Here is a 14,286-nt window from a genome sequence, read left to right as displayed (position 1 = left end):
GCGCCCTTCATTATGGACGCTCCTCCTTGCTTTCAGGACTCGGTTTCCTGGGTTCCCCCTTCACTGCCTGTCGTCCTCTTACAGTCCGGGGTCTGAGGGTCTCAGCGGTTTCCTCCCTACTCAGTCACGCCCTTCTTTTGAAACATACTCGTGCGGGCGGCACTACTTAAGGACCGCCCCGCTTTGCCTCCCTGGCTTTTGGGTTTCCTCACCTCCCGCGGAGACCAGGGCTGTGGTTGTTTATCCACTTGACAAACATTTCAGGAGCGCCTGCGCCTGCCGCTCCCATTCTGGGGACCCGGCACTCCCGAGCCTATGGTGCAGCAGGGGAGGTAAGCGCGTCACCGGGAGATCCCGAGACACTGGGAGCCCTGCCAGGCCAGAGGCGACCAACCGGCCTGAGCACAGGAGTGTGCTATTATCACCTAAGTAAGTATGGGCCTTACTGTGTCCGAAGCCAGGAGGTGGAGGTTGCAGTGACCTGTGATGGTGCCACTGCATTCTAGCCTGGGTGACAGAACCAGACCTTCCGTGTGTGTGTGTGTGTGTGTGTGTGTGTGTGTATGTGTGTGTGTGTGTGTGTTTTAAAGGAGGGGTCGGGGTAAATTTAATTGTAAGTTATCTCACCATAAAGCTGTTAAAAAAATAACTATTAAGTCTAAACAGTAATCCTGGGAACGTCTATTGAGAAAGTATATTCTACATCTGCAGAAGTGAAAAACATACAGAGACATGCATGCAGTCAGTGCACAATAAATGCTTTCAGAATGTAGCGGGAACATTATGCACCAGTCAGTGTTCACTGAAAGGAAACTGCTCCTCCCTCTCAAGTTCAAGTCAGTCCAGGCTTCATATTATCCTTGTCTGCCACCTGGTGGCCAAAATGGGCAATGTGGGTGTCATGGTCTTTCACCCCAAACTTCGGAAGGGCCTATGTAGTTGGGCTTAAAGGCCTTGGATGGAAAAAAGGGAGACTTTTCCTCTGGAAAACCGGTACCCTGAGAGGCAAGTTGGTCAGAGGTAGGGTATAAGGGGATTACTAGGGTCTAGACAGGAATACATGGTCTTAATGACAAAGAGAAAATACTTTGATGGAACCAAGAGGCCGATTGAACACAATTGGCCAGCTTTGCACACCGAGATAAAATATGAGAAGGTTTTTGCGGAGCCAGGAAGGAGAGAAGTTTAGGGACAGCAATGAAGTAAGTAGGAAAAGTAATCACGTGGACACACATGGTGAGTTCGGGGATGCTCAGGGGGTTGAAAAGTTGGCAGGGGGATTCTGAAGGGCAAGAGGACATCTCCCTGGATGGAGAGGCCCTGGGAGTCAGGGGACAGGAGTCTTTTGTCCTAGATATGCCTGGGCCTTTGGACCCTCAATCCCACGTCCAGGACACACCCCACAGATAAACATCTTTGTGAGTGTGCTCCGATCCTGTGAGTAGGGGCCTTACAGTGTCTGCAGAACCCCTGAGAAGAGCAAACTTCAGGAGACGGGCCACTGAGGAAGCGGCTTGGCTTTCCTGGCCACTGTGCAGGCGGCCCAGGCTCAGGGGCCTATGGACAAGCCCAGCCTTGCTTCTTACAAAAGTGGCGTGAGTCACCTCTGCAGGACACAGATAGGAGGGTGGGTGGCTTTTTTTTTTTTTTTTTGAGATGGGTGTCTCACGTTGTCACCCAGGCTGGAGTGTAGTGCTGTGATCTCGGCTTACTGCAACCTCTGCTTTCTGGGTTCAAGTGACTCTTCTGTCTCAGCCTCCTGAGTAACTGAGACTACAGGTGCGTGCCACCACATGAGGCTAATTTTTGTATTTTTTTGTAGAGATGGTGTTTCTCCATGCTGCCTAGGCTGGTCTCGAACTCCCGGGCTCAAGCTCAGGAGGCCCATCTCAGCCTCCAAAGGTGCTGGGATTATAGGCACGAGCCCAGACTGGTGTGCAGTGGCGCAGTCTTGGCTCACTGCAACCTCTGCCTCCTGGGTTCAAGTGATTCTGGTGTCTCAGCCTCCCAAGTAGCTGGGATTATAGGTATGCATCACCAAGCCTGGCTAATTTCTGTATTGTTAGTAGAGACAGGGTTTCAGCATGTTGGCCAGGCTGGTCTCGAACTCCTGGCCTCAAGTGTTCCGCACACGTCGGCTTCCCAAAGTGCTGGGATTATAGGTGTGGCCTACGGCACCTGGCCTAACGATAGTATTTTCGCTATAGCAGCTGAATGGACTAAGACACTAGGGCTTCTGGTGTCCAGGTTTTCTATTGGCCACTTGATATAAGAGCACTAGGGGCTTGAGGAGAGGCAGAGGATTTAAGAATTTATTTTTATTTTTTCAGATATCTCAGGGATGAATGAACATAGGCGTCTGACACTCAGGTGTGGGCAACATTCTTTAGAGCACCTCAAAGTGAGAAAGGCTGGGGGCTCAGACAAAAGAAGAGAGAAGGCAGGGAAAAGGTGGAAGTGAGGAAGGGAGGATGGGGCCCAGGAATCAGTGGCGTGTTGAAGAGGGTGGGATTCCACTGGGGTTTGCCCATCCACAGCTCAGTGGGGGGGATCTATCAAGTGTGTCTAATAAGAGAGGACTCGTGGCAGCCCTAGCAACTACCATCATGAGATTATGGGCATCAGCCACAGTGCCTCGCCTTTTATGCTCTTTTAATTTTTATTTTTCTCATTATTTTCCTTACATTTTGTTTTCTTTGCTTTTTAAAAATCTTTTTTACTTGTCACTGACTTGAAGCTCAAAATTTTCCTATTTAATTTCTAAACACATTCTCTCTCTCTCTGTCTCTCTGTCTCTCTGTCTCTCTCTCTCTCTCTCTCTCCCCTTCTTCTTCGTCTTGGGAAGGTATCTCACTGTGTTGCCCTGGCTGGTGTCAAACCTCTGGCCTCAAGCCATCCTGTCATCTCGGCCTCCCCAACAGCTGGGATTACAGGTATGAGCTATCATTTCTGAGTACGTTCTTAATAAATGATTTCTGAATGGATGCACAGAAGAATGAATGAATGGCTATATGAAGGAAGAAATCAACTTGTTTCTTCTCGGTGGGTGTGTGTGCACACAGCAGGCTGACCCTCACCCGTAAGCGAGCCCACCCCTTGTCCCTGGCACAGAAAGCTACAGCTCTGAGTGTCCCTCTCCAGCCTCCTCGAGCTCCTGGATCTTTCCGGGCAGCGCCTTCTTCCAGAACTGGAGCCTGTGGGCCTTCAGAGCCCGGCCCACCGCAGGCTGTAGGTTCAGCTGCAGGTATCGCTCCTCCTGGTCGAACAGTGGCCAGTGGGGCAGACCCTCGCCGTTGGGGTTCCTGTAGGCATGCCGTCCCAGCAGGGCAGTATGAGGGTCACTCTGAGCCCCTGGAGCCCACACCTGACCACCCTGACTCTGGTCAGGCAAGGCGGCCAAGTAGGCCAGGTGGGCTTGGGGTAACGAGGGCAGAGGTTTCCAGAAACAGAAGACAAACTCCCTTCTGCTAGTGTCAGCTCCAGTGGGGACAGGACGGCTGGCCCTGCTGTGTCCCTCTCTCTGGGAGGGAAGCCCTGACAGTGGCCCAGCACTGGCGCCCACCCTCCAGACAGTCCGGGGAGATGGAGTGTGTCACTGTCTCATGGCACCCCTATGCTGGCCGAGTGGGTTCCGGAGCTGGGGAAGGGGCTCTCATGTGATTAAGGACACGGGTGTGCTAATGAGGTCACCCCAGACTAGAAGAGTGCTGGATGGGCACAGGCCCCCATCCCGGGGAGGTTGAGGCAGGGGTGTGCTGTCTCACCCGTTTCGAGCGAAGTTGGCCCAGTACTTCATCATCTTCCTGCTTAGCTGCTCCTCCTCCTCAGTGAATTTAACTGCGGAGAGGAAGGGGTCATGTGTCTTGGTCAGGCTGCCCCACCCCAGCATCCCAGGTGGAGCTTGTCCGTGGCCCCCACCCTCGGCCCCTAGTCCCACTTCTCTGCTTTTTCTCCCACGGCCCTCAGGACCCAGCCCTCCCCTTTCCCAAACTTCCCCTTAGCCCAGTCTCTAGCTGACTCCCTTCTTAGCTCATTCCTGGCCCCAAAGGCCCTTTCTTCCTTCTGTTGCTGGGAGTCACTGAAGAAACAAACATGCCCCTGAAACACCCGCTCTGCCACTACCAGACACCCAAGGGTGAGAAGAGGTGGAGGGAGCATAGGCCAGTCTGAAGAGTCATGAATTCGAATCCTAGCTCAGCCTTTGGAGCTGTAAGACCTTGGACCCCTGATCTCATCCTCTCTCTGAGCCTCAGTTTCCTTATCTAGGCAGTGAGGACAAACAATCACCCCTCAGAAACCCAACCAGGATCCCAGCCCACTTCCTGGGAAAGGAATAAGACTCACCGTAGTTGCCCCAGAAGAAATTTCCGAAGACAAAGGGAAGCTCATCAGCATGATCTGCCTTCACGTGCGGCGGCCTGCTGTTCTTGACCCAGCTGGGCTGATGCTGGAACTCGTAGAAGTACACAGGGCCCTGGGAACCTGCGGGGTGGACAGCTCATGACTCGGTGGCCTTCCCCTGCAGGCTTCTGGCCTCACCCATGGTGACAAGATACCTAGGTTCAAAGCTGGCTGGAATCTGGACAGTGGGATGGGGAGCCCCAGGCTGGGGCAGGAGCAGAGGGAGGGACGTGGGAAGAAATCATGGCTTTGGACTTCTTAGCTGTGTAATCTTGGGGAAGTCACTGAAGGTCGTAACTTCAATTTCCTCATCTGTGAAACAGGGGAAATATCTGTCTCTTGTGCTAGCCAGGAGAATTTACACCAATGATGAACATCAAGTGTCCGAGGGGCCCAATAAAAATGAGTGGGGACCTGGACAGCAACAGGTCTCACCTGGGACCCACAGCCATGAGCTGCACCGCTGCCAGGCAGGCCTCAGTTCCAAATATACTCACGCTGAAAATGTGCTACTTGGAGTGCAGGGATCACAAACAGGGAGTCCATCATGATCTCCTGGAACTGAGTTCGGAGGGTCTGGGGATCTCCACTGTCTCCAATGTACTCCTCCATCAGCAGGTCCAGAAATGTAGGAGGCAACATCTACCCCAGGTGGATCAGGAAGAGGCAGGTTAGGCCGGCTGCCAGGGGCGGGGAGGAGGTGGCCTCCCGCTTAGGGAGATGGACCGTGAGATGGAACAGGGAATGTGGAGAAAAGGCGAGGCTCTGAGGTGACCACACCCCCAACCACACTCATACCAGGGCCTTTGCTCATGAAGGTGCTACATAGGCAGGGTATCTGGGGTTGGATTTCCTCTGCCTCAGGAGAGAAGAGGAGCCCCTCCCCATTGGACTGGGACCCCAGGAGCCTTACCATCAGTGTTAACATTTTCTGCAGAACAGCCTGCAAGGCCTCTCTGTCCATTTCCTTCTGGGGGTCATAGATACTCATGATCTGGGTGGCCAAGAGAGAATATGTAGTTGGGAATGGGATAAGCTTGGAGCTACAAAGACCTGAAGACCTCCCACTACCAGATGGGCTCCCCAAGCACTTGAGGGCTTGAGTTGGGCCTCACACTGGGGATGATCCAGCCGAATTCATCGTTGTTGACACCAATGATGCTGGGGACAGGCTGAAAGTCAGCAGAGGCCAGCAGCTCCTCAGGGTGCCTGGGCAGGAAGACCCCATCCACCACACCGGGGATCATACACTTGAAAGGCTGAGGGGAAATGCAATGTCAGGGAACGAGGTCAGGTCTCAGACATCTTCCCATGCCCTCTGAGTACCTTACCCTCCTTCCTGGTCCATCCCTGGATGCTATATCCACCCCAGGAGACCCGACGCCTGGCTCAGCATACACCGACCTTCGGTCCCCATCTGGGGCTATGACACCCAGGCATGCAGATGAGGTAACGTGCCCAGGGAATATGAGGGGTATGCAGGACTACCAGGCCCATGCCTATCGCACCCCTTCCTCCACACCCACATCCGTTTAGACCAACCTTGTTAATTGCAAGAATCTCCTCTTTACTCTTGCCCCGCAGGCAGCCCACCAGGGCCTCAGAGTCAACTTGGTCACACGCAGACAGGTTGGCCACCACCTGCAAAGGGACCAGGCAGGGGCTGGCTCATCCTTCCAGGTAGATTAGAGGAGTTTGCCCAAGGCCTAGCTGGGGGCAGGGGCACCCCAAATCTCACAGGGCATTATGTATGAATTCCTGCAGTTCTGACCGTGCTCCGATTCAGAAGACTCAGACACAGGGGCCATCCCATCTGCCTAGATGGTTCTCCTTATGATGGGAGTCCCCAGGGTGACAACTTTGCACAGAGGTCACAGAACATACTTGGCCTCTGCAATGGCAGCAGGATGTGCATTCTGACCCTTGATGGCCCTTGTCATCCCCGTTTAACAGACAGAGGCTCTGAGGGGTATGAGAGGAGGTGGCGGGCCTAGGCCTCTGCAGCTGAGGGCTCACCGTGGAGATAACATCAGCTGAGTCGGCAATGAGGCCGGGCAGCACAGCCACGCCACTCTCCATGATGGCCCTGTGGAAGAGTCCTTGGGCTATGGGGGACACGACAAGCGAGGACACACTCGTGCCACCCGCAGACTCGCCAAAAATGGTGACACGGTCCGGGTTGCCTCCAAAGTGGGCGATGTTCCGCCTGACCCAGCGTAGTGCGGCCACTTGGTCCAGGTAGCCCCAATTGCCGGTTGCGTGCTTGTCTCCAGTGCTGAGAAGTAGCAAGGATAGGGATCACAGGGCTGTCCTGACCCCGCTCAGCCCCCATTGCCAAATGCAGCCCTAGTCTCACCTGAAGAAGCCCAGGACACCCAGGCGGTACTGGATGGTGACCACCACCACATCCTCAAAGGCGGCCAGCACGGAACCATCATACATGGAAGCCATGCCAAAAACAAGCCCACCACCGTGGATCCAGACCATCACCTGGGGAAATCAAGGCAGCTACCACCACGCTCCTACCCAGCCCCAACCCCACCAGGGCCCCTACCTAGAACAACAAGTGCTTTGCCTCTGTACCTCCCCAGCACAAATTCATCATGTGGGCCACAGACCAGGCACCCAAGATCTGTCAGGAAGACCAGGCCTCCCAATCTTTGGGGTCTACCCTCTGTATCAAAGCCTGGTTTCATTAGTCCCAGAAAAGTCACCAAAGTGGAAAGAAAAGGGGTGTCTCCCTGATGGCCCCACGTGAACATTCATCAAAAATGTCCTCCTTAGCCTGAATAACTTAGTGAGACCCTGTTTCTACAGAAAATGTTTTAAAAATTAGCCAGGCATAGTGGCATAGGCCCGTAGTCCCAGCTACCGGACTACGGTGGGAGAATTGCCCAGGAATTCAAGGTTACAGAGAGCTATGTTCATGCCACTGCATTCTAGCCTGGGCGACAGAGCAAGATGCCATCTCTAACAAGATAATTCTGTGTGTGCCCATTCTCATAGGCCCGACACATTATCCATGGCTGGGGATCTTGGTAACCTCAAAGTGCAGCCCTTGGGCACTTGAGTGGATCTCCTGGGAATGAGCTCGCTGGTTGAGTCCTGAGTCCAACCCAGAGCCATAGCCTTTGACCTCTGGGAGCAGCCAGAACTCTGTGACCCCAGGCCCAGGGGCCAGCTGCCTAGCCTGGGTAAGGAGTATTTCTCGGACCTGATAGTAAGAAGCTTTTCAGCATGGTCCACCCTGCAGCAGGGCCTGAGCTAATGTTGTCCTTTGTAGCTTCTTGCAGAAGAATTGTCCTCCCACTCCCAGTGAACGGTGGTCTGACACCTACCGGCAGGTTAGAGCCTTCATGGGTATGGGCCGGCGTGTAGATGCTGAGGTACAGGCAGTCCTCGGACATGGAAATGGAAGGGATGGTCACATTGACTTGGTTTATAACCTCTGAATCCAGTGTGGTAACGTCCTGCAGACACCTGGTAATGAAAGCAATCAGTCCAGGGTCCAGGTCGTGGCCAAAACCAGACCCTGGGTTCAGGTGTGCTCCCAACCACCCTCAGCCTCTTCCCACAATAACCTGCTCACACATGATCCCTCTCTAAAATGCCTTCCCACCAAGTTACAGGCCACAGGCTCTGGGGAAGCTGGAATGGAGCTTGGACTTCCAGGCAGGCCTCAAGGTTATTGAGGACCTTGGATATCATTCCTCCCAACGCCGGAAACCTTGACTCTTAGGGGTTTCTATGAGAACCACTGGCACATGTGTTGACATTCACCACTATATTGCTGTACTCCCTCAGGCCTGGAACAGGGGAGTAGCCCACATATGTGTGCTACATGAATGAAGGGATGCTAATTTCTCATGAGAAAGGCAGTAGGATGTCCCTCATCTCAAGTCTAAACTCTCAAAAACCCATCATTCCCAAACAGTCTCCAGTTGTAAACATATACACATCTCTTGGCCAATGGCTCCTGGCCCTGTGGGTGGACACAGTGACTGTGGAGAGCGCAGGTCCCCAGAAAGTTACCACTACTGTTCTCTTCAGCTATCTGCAATATCTGCCACTAGAGTTAGGGGCTCCTACAAGGTTCATAGAGCCAACCTGAACCTTTCGCAGAGACACCTGCCACTGGTGGCAGAGAAAGCTTGTCATAAGCAGAATCCGGGGAGATACGTGTCTCTCCCCCTCCCTTCAGCACCTGGAGCCAATGCCCTCTGAATGCCGAGCTTTGAGCCAGGGGTCTGAGAAGTTATTACGCCCTCCCAAACCTCAGCATGCTCATTGGGACCATGCACGTGGGAATCCACAAGACTCAGAAGGAAAATTGGCTGTTGGGGTTTAGATGAAATGAGCACTGCAGCCTAGCTGAGCTCAGAGCACCCCCAGCCTATGCCAGGGCCTGGAGTTTCTGGACCCCTGGGAGAGCTTACATGGCCGGATGGGCGGTTGCATCCCTCACACCACTCCAAGATTCAGGGGGTTCAGGGGGTGCAAATCGCAGCAGACCTATAGGTGGTTTGGCAAAGGGAATTCCCAGGAAGGTGTGGACCCCCGCATCGGCACCCTTCACGTGGACAAGACTCCCCAGCACCTGTCCCGTGTGTGTGGTCCGGATGGGACTGGCAGGGTCCTGGCCTGTGGGCAGACAGACAGACATCACGGTTGGCTCTGACCAATCAGCTGCCCTCCCAGACTGTTGGTTTTGCTGCCTCCTTGGCATCCTCAGCTCAGCTCAAGGACCCTGGTCTATAAACACGGCTTTACAGATTTCCTGCCTGAGACACTCCCTTCTGGCTCTGCCTTCCCGGGCCTGTCTTCACCCCACCAGGCTGAGGCTCCCTGGGGCTCAGCACCATCATTCCACCCTGGGACCTTCAAACAAAGGGTCATAGGCCCTTGATGGGACTAGAGTGTCCTTTCAGCTGTGGGCCAGGTCATGTGACTGTAGGATGATGGTGGGAATTGGGCAGGCAAGGTTTCTGTCCTCAGAGATGTCATGCCCAAGGTGGCAAGAAATGACATAAAGCAAGCATCCTCAAAACCATGAGTGATGTTGGTGAGAAGAGCTGCAAGAGAGAAGTGTGGCTGTGGCTGAGATATAAAAAGCACAGATTCCAGCCTGGGCACCATAGTGGGACTCTGTCTTTGCTTAAAAAATCAATAAATTAGCTGGGCATCATGGCACATGCCTGTAGTCCCAGCTGCTTGAGAGGCTGACTTGGGAGGATTGCTTGAGCCTTGGAGGTTGAGGCTACAGTGAGCCATGATTGCATCACTGCACTCAAGCCTGGGTGACAGAGTGAAAAGCTGTCTCAAAAGAAAAAAAAAAAAGCACAGCCTCTGGGTGGTGGTGTGGGCCTGTAGTCCCAGATACTCAGCTACTCAGGAGGCTAAGGCAGGAGGAGTTCCACTCTGCATGAGCTACGATCCCACCCTTGCACTCTAGCCTAGGCAACAAAGCAAGACCCAGTCTCCAAATAAAAGAGCACAGCCTGCTTGCTGTGGGGATTAGGAAGGGAGGAAGTGATTAAAAATCACCTAACAGAGAAAATCAGTCCTCTTAATAGATAAAGTATTTCTACAAAGAATATGCCAGCTACACAACAGAAAAAGCAGTAATGTTAAGAATAAGCAATACAAATCAGTGTCTCTCAAATAAACAAAGAGATCTTTGCCTCATTCACAGTAAGAGAAATGCATATTGAATTCTGTGACGTCAACCACTCATTTCCTGGTATCACAAAAAGCAAGACAATCAGACATTACATATTTTCTATCAGAAGTACACAGCACCACACGTGAAGTAGTCCTCCTAAAAACAAAACAAAACAAAACCCAAAATCAAAATCCAAATCTGATTATGCCTCTGGAATGTAAATAGAAGTTTACAGGGTAGACAGGGGACAGAAGAACAGTTAAAAGACACCACTGGGATGCAATCAGCCAAACGTAGATGGTGGGATCCTCTCCAGAACAAATAAACTGGTTTCTTCAGCACACAGCAAAATGTAGAAAGAAAATAAAAGAGAGGCAGAGGGAAAATCTGAAGATTGAAAGAGATTCAAGAAACACATAAAAATGACAGATAATAAGTGTCAGTAGGGATGTGGAAAACTTGGAACTTTCATACATTGCTGGTGAGAAGGTAAAATAGTGCAGCTGCTTTAAAAAGCAGTCTGGCAGTTTTTCAGGGGATTAAACATAGAGTTGCCATATGACCCAGCAATTCCACTCCTAAGTATAAAGCCAAGAAAATTGGCCATGCATGGAGGCTCACACCTGTAATCCCAGCAGTTGGGGAGGTTGAGGTGGGTGAATAACCTGAAGTCAGGAGTTCAAAACCAGTCTGGCCAACATGGTGAAACCCTGCTCTACTAAAAATTAGCCAGGTGTGGTGGTATGTACCTGTAATTTCAGCTACTTGGGAAACTGATGCATGAGGATCCCTTGAACCTGGGAAGCAAAGTTGCAGTGAGCCTGAGCGACAGAGTGAGATTCTGTTTCAAAAAAAAGAAAAAAGTCTACCAATTCGCAAAGTATGAACCTTATTTGAATCCTGATTTTTAAAAAACCTTGTATTAAGAAAAATATCATTTATAAATATGAAAGAACACTTGACTGTACATTTGATTAAATTGAGAACATATTATGTTGTGGAAATGCACACACATACAAATATATGTTCCTTTTGTTTTAGAAGGACATGAAAAATTTACAGATGATATGATGTCTGGGATTTGTTTCAAATAATGGTGCAAGGGAGAGGTGGCCGTCCAGAAAACACCAGGTTATATTCAACCTGAGAAAGCTGATTTAAAACAAAAGCAAAAATGAGATCTTTGTCATTGCTGAAGCTAGACGTGGATACGTTGGATTTGTTATACTACTCTTTCTATCTCAGACTTGGCTGATCCCTTGGTGCTGTGCAGCCCTCAAGCAGCCTTGACGCTCTCTGTGCCTCAGGGAGGTTCGCCTGCTGTTGTTATTTCCACCAGCTCCCACCTGCCTGGCACCGTCCCTTTTGTAACCTCAGGTTCTGTTTCTGTAGGATTTGGGAAATCTGAGCCCCGTTCCATAATAAAAGGTCAAAAAACAGGCCAGGCGCAGTGGCTCAAGTCTGTAATCCCAGCACTTTGAAAGGCCGAGGCAAGTGGATCATTTGAGGTTAGGAGTTCGAGACCAGCCTGGCCAACATCGTGACACTTTGTCTCTGCCAAAAGATATAAAAATTAGCTGAGCATGGTGGCATGTTCCTGTAGACACAGCTATTTGGGAAGCTGAGGCACGAGAATCGCTTGAACCTGGGAAGCAGAGGTTGCAGTAATTCGAGATGGCACCACTGTACTCCAGCCTGGGCAACAGAGTGAAACTCTGTCTCAAAAAAGCAAAAGTCCAAAAACAAAAACAGCCTTAGGGAGCTAATGCTACCCTACACCTGTCAGTTCAACATGTTTGATGCCACCTAGTGTGGGTGAGGCCAGCGTCAGCAGACATTTACAGGCACCAGAGAGGACAACTTAACGATGTCTCCAAGTCAAAAGGCCCACTCCTCTCCCCAGTAACACGCTGCCTTCACACAATTCCTTGCTGGAGGGGATGTCCATCCATGTAATTCTCTGTGGCCACTGGTCACTGATGCCTGATGTTTGTTACAGCAAAGGACATCACCTGCTGAAATGTCCCTGATTAGAGACCTGTTACATCACCTTCATGTAATAAAGAGATTCGTTACTTGCTTCATCCTTGAGAGAAGCCCTTCCATTAATCAGCATGAAGAAGCTCTACCATGTAGGGGTGTGAGGAGGCCGCCCCTTGTGTTAGACAGTGGAGAAGTCTGGCCTCAGAAAGTCGGTCAGTTTATGACCGTTTAGATGAAAATCAAGGACAAGTGCACACATCTATTCTTGTGTAAACTGCTGGACACTGTGTTAAATGCCATGGGGACTTTGATGGCCCCTGAGGAGAAGCCAAGACTGGTTTAGACAAAAGAGGATGGCACACATCACCTGTACCCTCCTATGGCTTGTCAATTATTCTTTCTGAATGTGTGTCCAAACCAAAATTATATATATATGACAGACAAGGTCTCCATCTGTTGTCCAGGCTGGAGTGCAGTGGTGTGATTTCAGCTCACTGCAGCCTCCACCTTCTGGGCTTGGGATCTTCCCACCTCATTCTCCCATGTACCTGGGAGTACAGCTGTGGGCCACCATGCCTGACTTTTTTTTTTTTTTTGGTAGAGACAAATCTTGTCACCCAAGCTGGTCTCTAACTCCTAGCCTCAAGCAATCCTCTCATCTCTGCCTCTCAACATGCTGGGATAACAGGTGTGAGCCACTTTGCCTGGCCCAAAATATTTTAAAAGATAGGCATCTGAGAGGCCGGGCAGCTCCTCCTGCTTGGGCTCCTGGTGAACTCTGGAACGTGGTCAAGGGCAGAAATGGGAGGAAGCCCTGCAGGGGTGCACTGCGGGGCAGGGGGAGTATGGCTCCACCTGTGCACATTACATTGGGAAAGGGTCGGGAGAGACAGATCATACACTTAGGAGAGTTCCGGGTGAGAGGCCAAAGGCCAAAAACACCCCACAAGTTTCTGATAAGGGCCTGGAGGAGCCTGGCAGGCACACAAAGCCATCACCTTTGCCTGGGAAGCCAAGTTCTGCCCTTGCCCAGGATGATGTAAATGGGGGGAGGGACACCTCGAGCTCTTTGGCTCTTTTTTCTGGGGATAGATTTTTGCTTTGTCACCCAGGCTGGAGTGCAGTAGTGCACTTAAGGCCCACTGCAGCTTCAACCTCCACTGCTAAAGTGATCCTCCCACCTCAGCCTCCCAAGTAGCTGGGACTACAGGTCACAGGTCACCACAGCCCACTAATTTCCTTTAATTTTTTGTCCACACCAAGTCTCACTATATTGCCCAGGCTGGCCTCCAACTCCTGGGCTCAAGTGATTCTCCCCTTTGGCCTTCCACAGTGTTGGGGTTACAGGCATGAGCCAACTGCACCCAGCCACTGTAGCCTCTTAGATCTGCTTTAGGATTTGGTGCCTGGGGGCTTCTGTTCCCCAAAGGCCACTAACCTTGTCTGAGGCCCCTTTGCAAGGGTCAGGGTGCCCCCCTGGCCAAGGATGCCACACACTCGGAGCCAGATGCTGCAAGAAGCTGTTATTGTTCTTACCTGCCAACAGCACCGGCTACAGTCACAATCATTAGAGGGAAATGGACTGAATTCCCGCACCCCCAATCCCTCACCCACTCAGTCATGAGGCTGCCCACCCAGCCTGGCATGTCCCAGTGCTCCTGGGCCCCTGTACTCCGCTGGCTCCTCGCTGTTGTGTCCTGCAGCCCAACCCTTTCTGTGCGTCTAGAAGCCCACCCTGGGCGTCAGGGAGGTGTCGTGTGGGACTCACGAGTTCCACGCTGTCATCTCCACCAGCTCCTATCTCCCAGGCGCCTTCCCTCCCGCACTTTCAGGTTCTGCCTTCCCAGCATTTGGCAGATCTGAGCCCGGTCTCTGTTGCCCCTCCGCGGGAGTCTCACCCTGGCCCTGAATGAGAAGCAGGAGGAGCCCACAGGCCACTGCGCTCAGTTTCGCCCGAAGTCGGTCCAGTCGCATGGTCGCAGGTCTTGGTGCGCCGTCGGCGGACACGCTGCTGTCCACCCAGAGGCTGCCCCGGGTCTATCCAACCGTGGATCAGGGCCTCGCCCAGTCTCGGAGTTTGGACTGGGCAGGGAGTGGGCGGGGTGTGCTGGCTTGGGCCAGGGCAAGGTGGGTCTGGCAGGAGAGCGGGACTGAGCAGTCACAAGTGAGTGGGGATCTAGTGGCAGGCAGGCCCGGGCACCGCCACTTTCCCTCTGCCCGGGCCCCTTTGGCATCCTCGG

General features: G+C 52.1%; 1 protein-coding gene across 2 annotated transcripts; it reads right to left on the bottom strand.

Moving 5' to 3' along the window:
- Nucleotides 1–2,298: 2,298 nt before the first annotated feature.
- CES2 (carboxylesterase 2) lies at nt 2,299–14,195 on the bottom strand. Of its 2 annotated transcripts, XM_012468269.3 has the most exons (12): nt 13,945–14,195; nt 8,838–9,042; nt 7,740–7,881; nt 6,758–6,891; nt 6,418–6,676; nt 5,944–6,042; nt 5,517–5,660; nt 5,315–5,395; nt 4,899–5,043; nt 4,345–4,482; nt 3,765–3,837; nt 2,299–3,302 (listed from the first exon to the last, which is right to left on the bottom strand). In XM_012468269.3, exons 1-12 carry the CDS (start codon nt 14,018–14,020, stop codon nt 3,116–3,118), a joined length of 1,683 nt encoding a protein of 560 aa, XP_012323692.3. In that variant the 5' UTR covers nt 14,021–14,195; the 3' UTR covers nt 2,299–3,115. The 2 variants fall into 2 exon arrangements, with proteins under 2 accessions (XP_012323692.3, XP_021522748.2); XM_021667073.2 differs by lacking the exon at nt 8,838–9,042 and having other exon boundaries at nt 13,945–14,192.
- Between the last annotated feature and the right edge of the window lie 91 nt (nt 14,196–14,286).

This window comes from Aotus nancymaae, unplaced genomic scaffold (assembly GCF_030222135.1).
Source record: "Aotus nancymaae isolate 86718 unplaced genomic scaffold, 86718_ANA_hifiasm-v0.15.2.pri h1tg000030l, whole genome shotgun sequence".
Classification (NCBI taxonomy): domain Eukaryota; kingdom Metazoa; phylum Chordata; class Mammalia; order Primates; family Aotidae; genus Aotus; species Aotus nancymaae.
The sequence above is the reverse complement of the archived record's forward strand: the minus strand, read 5'-3'. Positions and strand labels throughout refer to the sequence as shown.